This window comes from Phaethon aethereus, assembly GCF_964289735.1.
Source record: "Phaethon aethereus genome assembly, chromosome: 4".
Classification (NCBI taxonomy): domain Eukaryota; kingdom Metazoa; phylum Chordata; class Aves; order Phaethontiformes; family Phaethontidae; genus Phaethon; species Phaethon aethereus.
The window spans coordinates 18,978,174-18,995,321 of record NC_138578.1 but is presented as its reverse complement, the minus strand read 5'-3'; the positions used below and the strand labels follow the sequence as shown (position 1 = coordinate 18,995,321).

At 51.6% G+C, this 17,148-nt stretch overlaps 1 protein-coding gene across 1 annotated transcript; it reads right to left on the bottom strand.

Moving 5' to 3' along the window:
- Positions 1-1,292: 1,292 nt before the first annotated feature.
- HPSE (heparanase) lies at positions 1,293-14,872 on the bottom strand (the record flags this gene model as incomplete). Its single annotated transcript, XM_081999780.1, has 12 exons — positions 14,689-14,872; positions 12,861-13,006; positions 11,359-11,484; positions 10,804-10,977; positions 10,163-10,334; positions 9,504-9,551; positions 7,395-7,488; positions 6,661-6,767; positions 5,590-5,704; positions 2,435-2,553; positions 2,134-2,280; positions 1,293-1,452 (listed from the first exon to the last, which is right to left on the bottom strand). Exons 1-12 carry the CDS (start codon positions 14,790-14,792, stop codon positions 1,293-1,295), a joined length of 1,512 nt encoding a protein of 503 aa, XP_081855906.1. The 5' UTR covers positions 14,793-14,872.
- Positions 14,873-17,148: the final 2,276 nt, after the last annotated feature.

Sequence of the window (17,148 nt, the reverse complement as noted above, 5' to 3'; positions counted from 1 at the left end):
GGCATTGACAGTGGCACGGGTTATATATATTCAAGAAAAGTAGATGCAGATAAACGCGTGCAGGAGACCACAGGTATTTTCCAAGGCATTTTGCTACCCTGCAGACCGGCAGCACACCAAACCGCAGCAGGGTGGAAGGCACGGCCGGGGAGAAAAGCCAGTGTCAGCACAGATTTCTGGCCAAAAATGGCTGTTTCCCCAGTGGGAGGCATGTCAGCCTGGCCAGGCAGGTTTGTCCCCAAGGATGCGCTAAGGCCACTGACATCCCTCTGATGGTCAAGGGGCGAGTGGTTTCCTCAGTCTCTTTACTCTCCCATTTCCTCGAGGGCAGAAGAGGCCTGAGCGAGCCAGGGAGCGTAAAGCAGAGCTTCACTCGCAGTAGGCTCAGGGAAGCCCTTTCCGGCTGAGCCGCCTGCGGGGTGGTGGAGGTTGAGGGGTCGCGAGCCCTCACCGTGCAGCCGACCCTTGCTGACCATGGAGGCTTTGCTGGGGCGCTGGTGGGCTCCCCTCCTTTCTTACCGGGGATGAAGTGTATGAGGGCGAAGGTAGCCCACGCTGCAGGAACAGCCTGCATTCCGTGTGTCAAAAATTCACCTTTGGAAAGCACGTGGCCGCAGCTCCATCTTGTGACTGAACTCTCCTAGCTTGGGAAAAACACGCGGTGCTGCTCCAAGTCCCACAGAGGACCTGGCTTCTTGGCAAGGTGCTTGCCCCTGCAGGCACCCCGACCTTGGTTTTCTTTGTGTGTCCCCAACTTTCCACCCCGAGATGCCCTCAGCAACCACAACCCCTCCTCCAGCCTCCCCACATTGTGCGGGCAAAATCACAGCTGTACAGCTAGAATAAAAACCCTGCTCGTCGTTTCGGAAGACAAGCTTTTGGAGGAGCTGCTTTAAGAGCCGTGCTTGCAGACATGAGAGGGAGTGGGGAGACTGCAGTTCCCGGCTGGCAGAGCCGCAAGCGCCGCGCAAGAAGCCGACACGGCTCCGTGCGTGGCGTGGAGAAGGGCCCCATGCTCGAGCGCAGTGACCCAGGCTGGACCAAGAGCAAAACCAGCCCCTGCCCAGGTTTGCTCTACCTGGATAATTCTCGAGGGAGCTTAACGAGCATCTTTCACATACGAATTACTCAGCGGGATCTCATGTCTTCCCCAGTCCACAGATCGTACCAGTGCCTCCACATTTTGCACCCCTTGCTAGAATTAAATCTCATGGTAGAAGTGTTAATTTCTAGGATTAAATTTCCCTGCTAGGCAAGTGCTTTACACATTTATCCTGCACGCGTGTAACCATTTAAATGCAAGCAATAGCTTTGGCGTTTTTGATAACATAAAAGCCGTACGAAAAGGCTGGAAGGCCGAGTACGCTGCCGGGACCGAGGGGTTTTTCGATAAGCTCTGGCAGCGTTTTGTCATCCGCCATCCGCAGCACCCGGCCGTTCAGCTCAATAGACCTGGAGAGGGACAGAGAGACTGTTTGGGCAGCTGTGCTCTGTTTGCCATTGAGCACAAACAGCTCTGGACCTGAGTGTAAACATAAACTCAGCCCAAAGCCAAACTAAACTCCCCTTGAGGGTTTATATGTGCTGCACTCCCTCTGCAAAGGACAGAGCCATAGCACAAACAGGTTGAAAAGCACATGTTTCTTACTCTCCTAGCGAGCTTAAGAGCAGAACAGGTTCTGAAAAGTACAGATTTTAACTGATTCTTCTCCTGCAAATATTAAGATATCGTCTATGCCCACAGATGTAGATCCTTCTCGTGCCGATGCACTAGCGGTAACAAAAGAAACCATACAAAGCCCGAACACATTGCTGTAAATCAGGAGCCAGCACTTGGGAAAGTAACATATCGGTGCTTGTGCGAAAGAAAAAGGACTTTAGCAGCTGGTCCAGAACCCTGAAGCGTGGTAGGAAAAAGCTTCCCGATTAATGTCAAACAAGTGTCCCTGTATCTTAGCAAGCTTTCAGCAGCCTGATTTTAGGAGACCTGACTAGAAGTCAGATCTTACCGCAAGAAGCCCCGGATGACAGAATGGTAGCCCCCACTCACAGATTGAATAAGGTGAGGTTTTAGAGGCCATCTAACTCTACTCACAATCCTTCCTACCAAGACAGGAGGAATTGCACGCTTACCTGGAAAGTATATTCTCTTTGCCATGAGGCAGTAAGAGGTACTGATCCACATGCTTGCTCGATAAATAATCTGGTAGCTGCAAATGTTGGGTAATGTTGTAGAGGTTTAAGGCAAACAGCGTCACATCCCCTTCTCTGTACTTCGGGCTGCAAGGCAAGAGAAGATGATGGTGGGCATCGGGCATGAAAGAGATTTCACAGAAATAACGTGCATCCTTGTGCAGTCCCAAATTGCTTTTGTTGGCCTGCGGGTGGCCGTGGGCTCAGTTCCTGGGATATTTCGCCCTTTCCAGAGGCTTACTGGAGGGTGTTCGTGCAGTGGAGGTAGACACGGAGCTTCCTCTCATCGGCTCCTGCCAGGCCAACCTGCAGCACCTTGGTACCCACCAGCTTCTTGTAGAGCAGCGAGAGCCAGTAGTCCTGGGAGGCACAAAAACACACGTTAGCGCTTGTGTACCTGCCAGGTACTCCACATGGTGCTTAACGTAACATTAATTTTGCTGGTAATTTCAGGGTTTTTTCCCCCTGTAATTTTTTTGCCTTACCAAGTTTTTCACCTTATCTATTTAAATTCTCACAAACAGCATGGCTCAGAGGAAACCCTATCTCCAAGCTGTAGAGCAGCTGTGTTTACAAGATACCTTAGAGTCATTTTCCCCTTCATATGCAAATCTCGGAGCTCCTTCTGGGGGCAGGGAGGCTGTTTGCATTTTGGAAAACCCTTTCTGCAGGGTACAGAGCACCTCAGGGCTGAACCCTCAACCGGGGGATGAGCTGCCCTGCCTGCAGGAAAGCTTGTGCCCAAGCCACAGGCACAACGCCGGGAAGAAGCCCCCGACAACTTTTATGCCTTTCACTAACATCGTGTTTTTAAACAGGATTAATTTCTGAACGCCAGTCAAGAGCAAACCCTCCGACACCCCAGGACGGTGACTGAGAGCAGGGCGATGCCCAGTGCAGACTCATTTTTTTCCAGGTCTGTGTTTTCTTGCCTCTTGACCGCTATTTTTCTTCTGTGAAGTCTATGGCCATACCCAAGAGAGCGCGTGGTCTGCACAGATGTGTTTTGGGACCAGGAGGCCGCGGGCAGGCTGCATTTTGCAGCGTCGCTTCTTCAAGTGCAGCCCCAGGGGAGCATGTGCTCCAGCTGGCGGGTTTCAGAGAGCTTCTCCCAGCTCATCTGTCCGTCTGTTTTTGAGCTTTTCCTAGAAGGAAAACTGTCCTGTGTCTCTCCTGACTCACCACGAACCCAGGGAAGTGACTTTTCTGTCGGCCTGCGTGCTCAGCCCCCCTGCAAGGAGGTGCAGCCTTCTGATGCTGCTGTGCTGCTTCATTTACCCGCTAACTAAAACTGATGGACCTGGGCTTGGATTGCCCTGTCTCCGAAGCATTATTAGTCCGATTAGCACCTGTACTGCCTGTAGGTGAGGAACAAGGCACATCCTTTCAGCCCAAATTAAATCTATTTTAAATGAAGGAATAAAAAGCCCAAAGCAACAAGCCTGGCAATGCAGCCCCTGGCAGAGGGACCAGCTGAACAGGCAGGACAGAAAAGCCCCGTATGCTGGGTTTCTCTCAGATGGTCTCTATGAGCCTGTGAAAATCACAACTTGGAAGCAGGAAAATGAGAGGAAAGCTAAAAAGAAAGACACTATCCTCTCACCCCAAGGTAAATGCTACTAGCACAAAGAAACATGCTGTATGTGCAAGAACAACGTAGAGCTGTTAGAGCGTTGGCGGATAAGAGAAGAGCAACTGACGTCATCTACCAGGACTTGTGCAAAGCATTTGACACTGTCCAGCACTACATCCTCATCTCTAAATTGGAGAAACAAATGATTTGACAGGTGGACGACTGGGTGGATATGGAATCAGCTGGATGGTCGCACTCAAAGAGCTGCAGTCAACAGCTCGATGTCCAAGTGGAGACCAGTGATGAGTGGTGTTCCTCAGGGGTCCATATGGGGACCGGCCCTGTTTAACATCTTTGTCAGCGACATCGATAGAGGGATTGAGTGCAACCTCAGCAAGGTTGCCGATGACACCAAGCAGTGTGGTGCAGTTGACACGCTGGAGGGAAGGGATGCCATCCAGAGGGACCTTGACAGGCTTGAGAGGTGGGCCTGTGCAAACTTCATAAAGTTCAGCAAGGCCAAGTGCAAGGTCCTGCACATGGGCTGGGGCAATCTCAAGCACAAACACAGGCTGGGTGGAGAATGGACTGAGAGCAGCCCCACCGAGAAGGAATCGGGGGTACTGGTGGATGAGAAGCTGGACATAAGCTGTCAATGTGCACTCACAGCCCAGAAGGCCAGCTGTGTCCTGGGCTGCATCCAAAGCAGCATGGCCAGCAGGTGGAGGGAGATGATTCTGCCCCTCTACTCTGCTCTGGTGAGACCCCACCTGGAGTACCACGTCCAGCTCTGAGGCCCCCAACATAACAACATGGACCTGTTGGAGCAGGTCCAGAGGAGGGCCACAAAGATGATCAGGGGGCTGGAGCACCTCTCCTATGAAGACAGGCTGAGAGAGTTGGGGTTGTTCAGCCTGGAGAAGAGAAGACTCTGGGGAGACCTTACTGCAGCCTTTCAGTACCTGAAGGGGGCCAACAGGAAAGCTGGAGAGGGACTTTTTACAAGGGTATGTAGTAATGCCCCTGTAAGGACCAGAAGTAATGGCTTTAAACTGAAAGAGGGTAAATTTGGATTAGATATAAGGAAGAAATTCTTCACTATGAGGATGGTGAGACACTGGCACATGTTGCCCAAAGAAGTGTTCAAGGCCAGGCTGGATGGGGCTTTGAGCAACCTGGTCTAGTGGAAGTTTTCCCTCCCCATGGCAGGGGGTTTGGAACTGGATGACCTTTAAGGCCCCTTCCAACCCAAACCATTCTCTGACAGTGTTCAAATAATTATGTTTCATCACAGTAGAATGGTACTTCCTAATAAATCCAAGTATACTAAACACATGTTTTAATTTAATTATCCTTCAGCCACTACTGAAGTCTAAATATGCTCCTGACCCAAGAAATGCTTGAGTCTTGACTTCATGCTGGTTTGGTTTTCACTTGGGATTTAATTTATTATAATTACTCGTATCACTTCTGTTTAAAAAGCTACTCATGACTCAGCTGACGAGCACTCAGACAAAAACAGTCCATCCAGAAAAGCCTTGTGAACTCCAGAACTGTCTGCATACAAATCAGAGCATCATGTCCCAGAAATCAGTCTCTGCTGTGCTGAAGACTAGCTGTATCCCTGCAGTTGCACTAAATATCTTGTATCTATATATATAATACATGAACCCATAATGAAACATAAGCTAACTTTAGGTGCAAGGATAACTGCGACTATCCCACAAAATCTGTCGCTATCTTGTGTTGTTGAAATAGGTGACTTGTATCTCCCCATCCAGTGTTGTCTGTGCAGAATTTAGGTGGTGTTAGTGCATACATACCGGCAAAGGTTCAAAGTTCCTGTCCACCAGGTGATAGGTCCCTGCCCCAAAGAAAACCTGTCTCATGACCACGTCAATCCCCTGCCTGGCTGAAAGCCCGAGTTTGTCCAACCACCTGCCAAGAAAATGAGGCAAACAACATGCAGATGAAATTGCTGACCTCAGCTGTACACCGTTGCCCCTCTCCAACCAGCTCAGGAAGTAGCAAAACAAGAATTAGGGCACGATGCTGACTTCCTTAAAATCACACAACTAATTTCAGTTCAAGTCTTGCATTGATTACCTTAAAAAATTATTTCAGACCATCTCTGGAGGTCTGAGATGGTGGGAACAATTGCTCCACTCCCCTTTTGCAGGCAGTGGAAACAAGGAGCGGCAGCGATGCTCCTGAACTGGCCAAGGGCCTGAAGGCTGAGAGAAATCATCACAGCCAACAACAAGTTTGGCTGCCATTACCAGGCTTTGACTTGCTGACCTACGAGGCCCTGATGAAAAAAGATCATTATGCCTTATAAGAGGGAAAAAAAATACATTGCAACCATGGTTTTGGTTTATTTTCAAAGTGTGAACTGCAAATTCCCATGCAATTTTATCTCCCTGAATCTACAAACTGATCAAAGTGCTAAGAAAAGACTGAATTCTTTTATTTCAACAAAATGCTACAACTGGTGTACTTGGAGAAAGTTATTTTCATGACTAAACTTCCCTTTGGTTAGTTATTTCATGGTGGTTGAAGGGTGACATTAGAAAAGGACACCTTTCTTGTGAATGACTTTCCATCCTCACAAAAGGACAAAGTTAACATTGCAGTTTCAAGGGCAGAAATACAACTTTCTCACACTTCTCATCCCCCATTTCCCATAGGAATCTGCTATTATTGGGCCCTACATTGAACCCCTCAGGCACGGGGGAAGCACACAAGGAGCGGTGGGAGGGTTATGATCCTCAACCGACCCATTGCCTGCTCTCCCTGGGAAGCCCGAGGGAGATGCTCCTCCTGCGGGGCACGTACACAACTCCCTTCAGCTGGTAAAATGTGTCATTTCCCCACTCCTGTGACACAGTACTCACATAAAGCCAGCAATGTAAGTGTTGGAGAGCCTGGGAGCTCCCCCTCCGTAGGCAGAGCTTGTCTCTCCTAGCCAGACCTTCTTGTTGGGCACGGTCCCATCAACAATCTGGGCAGTGTGGCATAGGGAAGAAGCGAAAGAGACAACAGTTAAGTTTTTTGGCAACTGAAATAACGGGCAATCAAAAATTTGTGCTTTAGCCAAATGCCTACGTATGACATTTGCATTTAAGGGACAACACCAACTGAGGTGGAATGTCACAGAGACTTTGATCAAAAGGACTAGAAACAGGTTTATTTCGCTCCCTTCCACTCCCAAAAATCATGCCTACCCATGTAGAACAAGGCAAACATCACTAAAAGCCAGGTCCTGTAAGTCTTCTCATGCTGAGGAGTGGTATACTCAGTTATACTGTTCTCAGGATCTCAAAATACAAAGAAATCATGGGGGGGATATGACCATAAATTACGTCCTGAGTAATGACTACATTGATAAATGAGAATGTTGTAAGTTCGTGATGTATCTGGCACCATGGATACCAAGTTTGCCATTGCTCTGCATGGCAAACTATTGGAGCTCACCCATTATTAGTATTGGTAATTTTTTTTTTTTTTAATTTACAATGACAGCTTTGAGGATCCCTGTTTATTGCTAGTGAGAAATTGTACTTTATTCTGGATTCTCTGCTAAGCCCCGGGAAACTGATCATGGGAATGATTGAACAGAACAAGGCACCTCCAGGACTTCGCGTACAGCTGTGGCAAAGGTATCCAGTACTTCAGGGCTCAAGAAATCCTCTCTCGTTGCACTTCGTCCATTCACATAGTAACTGGAAATGGAAAAAAAAAAAAAACCACAACACACCCCACAGCCAAAATTAAGGAAAAATACCACCACTGGTTCAAAACACCACCGAAAATACTATTGCTTGATACATTTATCCACAGCACTATTTTTCTGTCCAGTTCTTTTTCTTTTTTTTTTTTTTTTTTTTCAATTGTAAAGGTATGTTGTTTGTATTTCAGGGACTATCAGGTATAATTACCTCGATGGAGGCAGGATATCACAGACATTTTCATCAACAGAAGTAGTAGAGAGGTTTTGCATCTACTCATTTACAAGGAAGAAAACATCCCTGAGTAAGAGCCAGGTTCTGTAAATCGTCTCTTGCTGAGGAGTCTGCCACACCTTTGTGACTACTTGCTTTACTGTATCAAGTTATATATTAAAAAATATCAGGTCCCAGCTTCTGTCCCTCTGTTGGGAGTATTTTGGCCATCTGGAGGGGAGCTGGGTTGGAGGTATCCCTACGGGATGATGGTTGCCCTCCACCATGGGCAACCATGAGCTTTTAAGTCTGGTTTGTCCGAATAAAGATGAGGAAATTGGGATCCCTGTGGTTTTTGCATTCCATCACACTATCACTCAGTCCTACCAGAAGTAGCTGAAGTCTTCCAGCCACAAGAGGAAGCTAAAACATGATAAACCTAAATTAGTAAAGAAATAATACATGCCCATTTAAAGCAAAGGCAGCCACAGGGCAAGAACAGCCCCGGAAGGGGAGAGGGCACATTTTATGCCTTGCTAGCAGTTCAAAATACATAAATAACTCATACATGTATACATATATATAATAATATAATCAATAACCATGTACAGCCTTCCACATTGTTACCTGCCTGCTGCATGTCACCGTGCTGCATTCGACTCCGGAACGAAAACCACCCTCCCACGGAAATCACTTTCAAACGTGTAGAGTTCATGGCAGGTGCCCTGGGGCCAACTTACCCCACTGCCCACCTGAGCACTTTAAAACTGCATCCCTAAGCCGTGGCACAAGAGCGAAAGGCTGGGACTGTGCCGGTGCTGTTTGCACTGCGGGGGCGACCCGAGGGCGAGTTACCCAGAACTCCCTCGGAGAGCAAACCTAGGGGAGCAGAAGCAGCTGCTAGCACTTCTCTATGGGTGAGGATCAGCCAGACCTGCAGGGCTTTTTGCTTTTATTTTTTTCTTTTTTTACAAGGAGTTGGGTTCATTTGCCAGCCGGGTCATCAGTGACTCCATGAAGTTGCTTTTAGGGAGCGAAGCCTTCACTCAAGCAGATTCAGCCTTTCTAACGCCAAGGAGAGCACCAATGTCAGGGGTACTGACTCCATTTCAAAGCGAGCCACTCACGGGTTGTTTAAAACCTTATGTTAAAAACCTTCTGCTCTTGCAGAAGTTCAGCAGAGGCATCTCTGCTGGGTAAGACTGAGCTACCTTCTTTTCCTTTTATTCGACAACGCTTCTTCCCATGGGAAAGTGCATTTTATTCGCAAGGGTTGGCAGCTGGAGCTTCGAGACAACCGGGATTGCAGCTTGGATCTCACCAGCTTTTGGTACGTTTTGAAACACAGTGTATGCAAAGAGGCTCGACCGCTGCAGAAACTCTCCTCATGCGGAGGAGAGCCGTGACCTACCCCCTTGAGCTCTTCCGAGAAATAAAGCTGCTGTGCCATCTTTTTCTTGACATCCCACTTCTCTTTTTCTCAGTGCACATATTCAGCAAGCAAAACGACCATCTTGCATGTGTTGCATTCCCCACTGCTTGTGCCTATGTTACGAACCCCCACCACCGCTTTTGGGTCTCGGCACCAAGAAGCCTCTTTGGAGACCTTCTGCATTTCTGTAACGCGCTCCCTCAATCCGTCTCTTATTCTGAGCAGGGGATTTTGCAGAGAAGCACCCCAGGAACTGCTGAAAGGGGGATTTCACCCCCTCCTTCCTGTTGAGACCGTCAAACCGACATTTTGTAAAGAAAACAGGCAATAAACAGAGTGACGACGGTACCCGAGTGGTACTTACTGGTGCCATGTGACAGAGTCGATCACCTTCCCTCCCGATTTCAGGAAGCTGCAACCAAAGGGGATGCGGTGCAGAGCAAGGTGTGAGCGGGTACCGGTGATGGGTCACAGACCTCCGCGAGCCAGCAGCCCCACACGGCCCTCCCCTCTCCCCGCAGCTGGCAGCAGCGATAGCGAGCTGCTTTGGGGCCACGTTCGCGATGGCTTTTAAACAGGCTTTGGGCAGCCCGGCTACCTCAGAGGATGAACTAATGCTTGTGTAACACGCCGAGGTTTCTAGGATGAAAAGCCCGTGCTAACACAGCGCTAGGGCCAGCACTCAGCTGAAAGGTGTGCGGGTCCGTGGAGTACTGCTAGCCTCTTAGCTGCAGCTGGCTGAGTGTTTAAGCCTTGAGTTCGTGCACGCAGGTAAGATTTCAGTCATCCCCAGGCAAGGAAACAAAACTCCATGTTTTTAATTTAAGAAAAAAAAAATGCAGGAAATTTTCTCAGATAGACCGGATGTATCCATTTGTACATCCTTACTGTTGATTTGAAGCAGAAAATCCCGCAAACCCTGCCCAGATGCTTCCTCATGCCCTCTGCATCTGAGTTCAGACGAGCCACCGCCATCCACCCCTGCCCACCCCAGGGGGTCCTGCCGGGGCCCCACACCCCTACCTTCTCAGCAGTCTCTGCGTGTGCTTTCGGGGCTGCCCGACGTCGGGACCGTAGAGCTTTGCGTGCCGGTAGAGGGTATAGCTACTCAGAAGTTGGCGTAAGCGAATAAAATCTTGCCCTAGCTGGAAGCCATCGATGTAGACGCCAGATTTCTTCCTGAAGCTGTTGGGCTCTGGGGAAGACGTGCATGCATCAGCGCCCTGCTGTAGTTTCGGGGCACAAAATAGGGAAGCTCATTCCCCGTGGGGAGTCCCAGCCCGCTGTGCCTTCACGCGGCCTGGCATGGTACGAGCGAGACACTCGAAGGCGACGAGCACGAAACCGAAAGCCCGGGTGACGCAGCGTGCTGCTCTCCAGCACTCAGTCCCAGCCGGTCCCTGTAGGTGATATCCCGCACCCCGCGGGGCATCGTCCCCCTCCTCTCAGAGCCTTGGTAGTAGCAGCAAAAATCACCTCAATTCGTTCATTCATCGGGGGCCTCCTGCGAAATCCCTCCTCGCAAATGAAGGCCTTTTTGTTTTCCAACAAAACATCACCTTGCCTTTACAGGCCATCATCCAAAACTACCGGCCCATACCCTGTGGCGGTACCTTTCCAGGTGGCCGCCGGGGCCTGGCCCAGAAAGCAGGCTTCGCACTTACCGTTCCCGAGCTCCCAGGAGATGTCGTACCTCCGCCGGGCGCAGTAGTCCAGCAGTGCCCGGGCATTCCGGCTGTCCCACTGCAAGCCGCCTTCCCGCAGCAAGGCGTTGAGGCCAAAGATCAAGTGAAACCCTGAGCAGTTTGCAAAGCCGTAGAGAATATCCAGCGTATTCCCTGCGCGGAGGAGACAGAAGGAATGTTTATCTCAAGGATACGGCGTGCTAGTTGAGCTCTGGCCAAGCGGCAATCTTTACTCCCTGTGTTTACTTAGGCTGCTGCCGCAGACGTGCCAAGCTCTCCCAGCCGGACAAAAGAGCCCAGACCTTACTACACACCATCCCTGCAAGGTGTTGAGTTCCCCCCAACTCCTGTAGCAGTTGAATACTATACTGGCAGACACTAGAAAAAGGTTTCTTAGAAACATTTCACCCACTTCGAAAAGTCCTCATTTCCAGTGGCTTCAGCTCCTGACAGCCTACGACCCTTTTACTGCGGGGCAGGGATTTGCAGCCCCCTGGTTATAAACCTTAGCAGAAAAATCCATCGAAGTCTCACTTGTAATGGTGGTATTTTTGTGCTTTTTCCAGTTATGCTCGGCAAGAATCAGCTTCTCCTGGCTGCGCCACTGGGCCAGCAGCAGCTTCTCAACGGCAGCAAACCCAGGCCTCGAGCCACAGGCCTCTGTAGGGCAGAAGAAGGTTGACAGCAATTAAGTCCTCGTCCTCACGACCAGGGTCCAGCGTGCGAAGGGCCGCAGCCCTCAGGAGGAAGCACAGCTGCTCGGTGCCAGGCTGCGAGCCGGGCGCGCGCTTCTGTGAAAGGCAGCCCTGCTTTCACAATGTTAACCATATACAAAAAGAGGGCTGGCTTGGTGCGTAAATATATATTGTATGTGCAATGTATACTTCCCCAGTTTAAGGTGATGGAGCTGGGGGGGTGGGGGCAGACTGAGCTGCGCTTCTGAGACTGGGATCGTGGTGGTCACATCCCAGTAAACTATTTTAGCTGGAGCACCATCCGGAAACCCTTGTCCCAGCGAGCTGACAGAGCACGGGCTGCCGTGCCCGAGGAGCAGATAAGCCACCCCGGCGTGCAGCGGTACGGCAGGGTTCATGGCCCGCCTTGCTGCGGGCAGATATGGGGCAAGGCTTCCCGTGCGGCCCGTCGCGTGCCGGGGAAAGCGCCGACTGCCCTGAGCGGCTCCAAGAGCAACGCCGGCAGGAGTCGTAAGACGCTTTTTCTTCAAAGCTCGTGTTTTTTCTCAGCACGCAAACCAGGAACAAGCCATAACCAGAGAGGAAGGCATGAGCCGGAGTCACAGTCACCCAGAGAGGAGGCGGCCACTCAGCAAAGTGGTATGGGGGCAAAAGTACCGCTCGACTGCAAAACTGAGCGTCACTGGTCACACGGTGAAGAGCGACTGCACCGTTGCGCTATGTACCACAGGAATAGGTGGGAATTTTTTCATCTGAAATGCCTCTAGAAGGGTTTATGTGCTTTCGCTAAGTTTAAAGAGGAAACAGACTTCAATGCAGTGGGAAACCTCGCACGCCGGGACCAAGCTGGAGCAGCTGGCAGTGGTCCAGCCGGTTTGCACTTGCCCTGTTGAAGCGACGGGAGGGCAAGGCTGTGCCCCCAGCCTAGCTCTGGCTTTGGCCAAGGTAGAGAAAATGGACGCTCTGTTCTCATCACATTATTTCTTCCATCTGTTACTTAACATTCATAATGCAAGTACAACTTTTGAGCTGACCTTGACCACCTCCCAGGTGGGGGGGAGCTCCTAAGGCTGCTGCGGGGAGCAGCAGGGCAGCAAAGGGAGCGTCCCACCAGATGCCATGCCTCCCCCGGCCGCACCTCCCTTTCCCATGGCTGACACAGCTCCTCCCACGGACTGTGCTGAAGGTCAATGGATCTCCTCTCCGCAGAGGAGAGCAATGCCAACCCTGTGGAGGAACTCCAGCGCTGCCGCCATGCCCTTGTGGCATCCCCAGCCTGCATCAAAGCCACCTCCTAAACCCAGGATTGTTTCGAGTCGAACGCATTGATGCCCATTTTACCTTGCTGGGCTTGAAGTTCCCAGAGGATTTTTTCTTCCAAAGTTGAATCCTTGTTGGGATCAAAGATGAGAAAATCTGTGTCGGTGCCGCCAAACCTCAGGAAGCCTGGGGACAGTGCTGTTGCCAGGGCACGCAGTTTGGGATTGCTGAAGGAAGGATGTCAAGAAAGAGAAGAAACGTTATATTCATGCAGACTATGGCTTCTGTGTAGAGCCTAAACATGGCAAGCGCTCTGAGGGACACACTGCAGTAGGTGACCTGGGGCTACCCAGTAGCCTCAGGGCACTCCTGACCCCTCACTGGACCTGCACCCCAGCCCTCTGCGCTGTGCAACAGGGACGCTGGCGGTCGAATGGGCCAGGAGAGCATTGGCAAGGCAGCGAGGGGGAGACATGCCCCAGAGAACACGCTCACAGACAGGGAGTCAAATCCTGGGGGCGAAGTTAAGGGCAAAGCAGGTATTTTTTTGTCCTACACATCCTTCTCCCTTAGATTTTTTTAATTTTGTTCATACAAAACTAACACACCAGTCCCATGAGAAGGTGGATGTAAAACCGACTTCACACCATCAGTCCCAATTTGCATCAACGACAGCCAGAGCGATTGCTTCTGCACCCAAGAGAGATTAAGAGTCCACGCTGGGACAAGCTTTAGCGAAGCGGGTTTACAAAATAACACAAGCTCTGCCTCTGCGACGTGCGCCCACCCCACATGGGATGTGCGGCACCAACACCCGGCCTTCGCCGGGGGGAACTGGACAGCATCAGAGGACGTCGGGCACACAAGCGCTATCCACTCAGCGGTGACACACAGCAGATTAGAGGCCACCGAGTACTTCCCACTTCTGGGCCGGCCCCAGGCTGAACCCCAAGGTGTGCGGCTGGGGCTGCCGGTTGGAGACCCGAGCACTTCCCAATAAAGCTGGTGTCACCTTTCTCCTCACCTTGGTGAGGAGGAAAAGATGAAAGTGGTGGGAGGAGGGAAACTAGGACTGGAGACATACTGTAGGGCTGAAAAATGGGATCGGACAGATTAAAAGGAAAGAATTAAGATAGCTTCCAAAAAAAGCAGAATCAAAAGAAACAGAGTACAAAAAAAAAAAAAAAAAAGACCAAAAGCACGGAAGAAAGGGCAAGAGAGAGGTCAGAGCCAAAAGGAGAGGCAGGGAACACCATCGCTCGGCATTCCGGAGTTGTTCAGTGTTACCCGTGGGGGAAAAAGGGCTTAATTTTTAGGATCTCTCGATTCCGCTTTGATGGCCGCAGACCTTCCTCAGCATTTATGCTGACAGTGCCCCGGCAAACGTTTGCAAAGCTGCCCGAGGGCTCCGACGATTTTCACCTCCCGGAGGGGCAGGGCTAGCAGCCCCAGCCCCACCTCGCGTAACCCCTCTGCTCGGCGGTTTCCTTCTCCTTTTTTCCTGCTGGCAAAGCAGCTCTTCTCCAGAGTTTATCTCGGTGCTGCTTCCCGCGAGTACCCCCGAGCCGCGCCTCGCCCCCCCAGCCGGCCCTGCCACTCGCCCCAGGCAGAGGCCGAACGGGGCAGCTCGCACCCGCGGCAGGCACCGCCGCGCTGCCCCGGCAGGGGGAAGTGACGGAACCCCGAAGCAAGAGGGGATCTAGCAGCCTCCCCCGGCCGCAGCTCCAGGGATGGGGTCTCCATGTCCCCCGTCCCCCCCAGTTCGCTCCCCTGCCCTGCCCCTCCGCCTCCATGCCGGCTCCCCGCCGGGATGCCCGGGCGGACCTCTCCCCCCGCTCCGGGAACCCCTCTCGCGCCCCTGCCCGGGGCCCTTTTTGTTTTATACAAGACCAAGAGGGAGGCGGCTCACCTGAGCAAGGCGACGTAGCGCGGGTCCCGGGCCAGGCTGGCGTCCAGGGTGAGGGAGAGGAAAGCCGGGCTCACCTCCCCGCGGGGGCTGCCCCGCAGACCCATCCGCAGCACCGCCGCCCCCCGCCCCTCCACCAGGGGCGGCGGCGGCGGCGGCAGCAGCAGCAGCAGCAGCGGCAGCAGCACCGGCATCCTCCGCTCCCGGCCCGCCGCGCCGCCGCCCCGACACCAGCCCCGCGGAGGGCGGGCACGGCCCGGGGGCGGGGGTGCAGCCTCCGCTCCCCGCCGGGAAGGAGAGGGGGTGTCGTGAGCAGCCGGCGCCGGAGCCCCCCCTTACCCTCTGGAGGGGGCCTCGGGCTGCAGTAGCATCCTTGAAGGGCAGCCCTGCCCTGCAAGCCTCAGCCACTCCAGTCTCAAATCAGCGCTAAGACACCTGAAGCCCAGGACTGCTCTTCCAACAACCTCAACCCAAAATGAACCTGGGTTTCAAGTCGGTTCCTCGCCTGCTCAGACCCCTCCACTATCGCAGCACGCTGCAGCTGACCAGCCAACTTCTACAGCTTTCCGCCATGCCCCTGCAACCCTGGGCAGCTGCGTGCAAAAGCAGCAGGCTAGACAAATCACTGCACGCTGAACACTGCGACCGCTGCTGCTCAAGAGGTGAGATGCCAGCCTGGCATCCCAGCCATGGGCCTCCACTGTGGGCAACTGAGTCACAGCAGCACCCAGCGAGCCTGTGACAAGTGCCACTGGGCAAGCCTGCTGTTTCGGGCTGAAACCCACCTTCCCCATGCTGTGACGCTGTCGCAACAAGGGTATTTTTTAATTGCAGGCAACATGCAACTTGGAACTGCTGTTACAAAAAAAGACTCAAGCACACTCTGGGTCTGCCCCCCAGGTGCTCCCTGCAGAATCCAGCCTGTGCCGAAACTCCTTCTTTGGTAACAGGTAGCCTTGCCAAGGAGCTCTGTTGGGAAACAGCCAGCTGTGGCCACATATTGCTTAATATGCACACGATTGAAACATCTGCAGAGTTTTGAAACAATTACACTTAACATCACCATTACATTTCCCACCTGCATCAATTTGCTCCTGAAACAGCCATGTTTCTTACTAAGTTTGTTTTCAAAACAGTCACCCACAGGAGCACACCACAAATTGTCCGACCCTTATCTGTGACCTTATTCGGATGCAGTGCTTCCCACGCTCACCGAAGTCCGAGCATTAATCAGCGCGGCTCAAGCGCTTGCCCGCCTGGCCCTTCCTGTTCCTGCTTGCTCTACATTTTTGTACCATTAAGTAACTCGCCACCAGAGCGAGAACTAGACCAAATTAACTCTGCTTTTGATAAACACATCCATGGCTCTGCCAGAACGGCAACATCAGTGATGATCCTGACTGTCTCAGTATCTTAGTCACGGTAAGGTTTCCCATTTTGAGGGTACACCACCAATTATATACCTACACCTGCAGGAAGGGCTGGGGTGACTATCTGCCAGAGGAATCTATCTATTTATCAGCAGATGACTGGAGCACTGCACAAACTACCCAGCCCCACGAGTGAGCCAAGGATTTAAGAATGCAGCTTTGCGTGTGACAAATCATTGCCACAGATTAAGGCCATTACTCCAGGTAGAGGAAATGTTAATAGGTGTTGGGTGAGATGCAGCCTGCACATGATTTTTTTTTTTTTTCTGTTGGAATTCACTACTTGCACCTTAATTTCCTCAATATGCTTCTCTGGAGAGAGATGCTTTGAGCCACTTGCCACTGTGCTGTATTTCTCACAGTGGAGGCACAAGGTATGTGTTTCAAATGGTCAACGCTACGTTTTGGATTCAGTCGCTGCGTGCAGAGGTGGGTAGCATGTGTTATGCTTTTAGCAGCCTGCAAAACCTTGTGGCTGGAAAATGTGCCTTCCACTATTACTATCTGGAAGAGCTACAGGTATTAAATGGGAACTGGTAGCTTTTGCCTGGGCATTTATCACATTGTATTATACCCATTTTTAAATATTGCAAAGTAAGGGATGTCAACACAGAAGTATTTGGACTCTCATGGAAATTAGGGCAGAATTTGAGTGATGCCCTGGGAGCTACAAGGGGAGGGTGTCAGAACCAGGACTAGGCTTAAACCCACTTGCATGTTGCTTGAAGCTGGCCCCGTACCAGCACCCTAGCCGGCTTCCTCGCTCCAGAGAAAGCCTAGTCCCTGTCTTGTGGTACCCAAACGCCTTGGTCACGCAGCTCCTGCCAGGCAGTTCTGCTTCTCCCACGCCAGCAAGGCTGCTTGTTAGCAGACACACCATGCTGACTAGGTTTTTACAACTAGGAAGAACTAAAAATAAAACTTTCCAAGAATTTCAACGGTCCAACAGTGGAAGCATTACGCTATCACTGACAGCGACCCCAGTGCTACTCCTGGCCGAGAACCAAGAGCTGATGCACAGGTAAAGCACCGC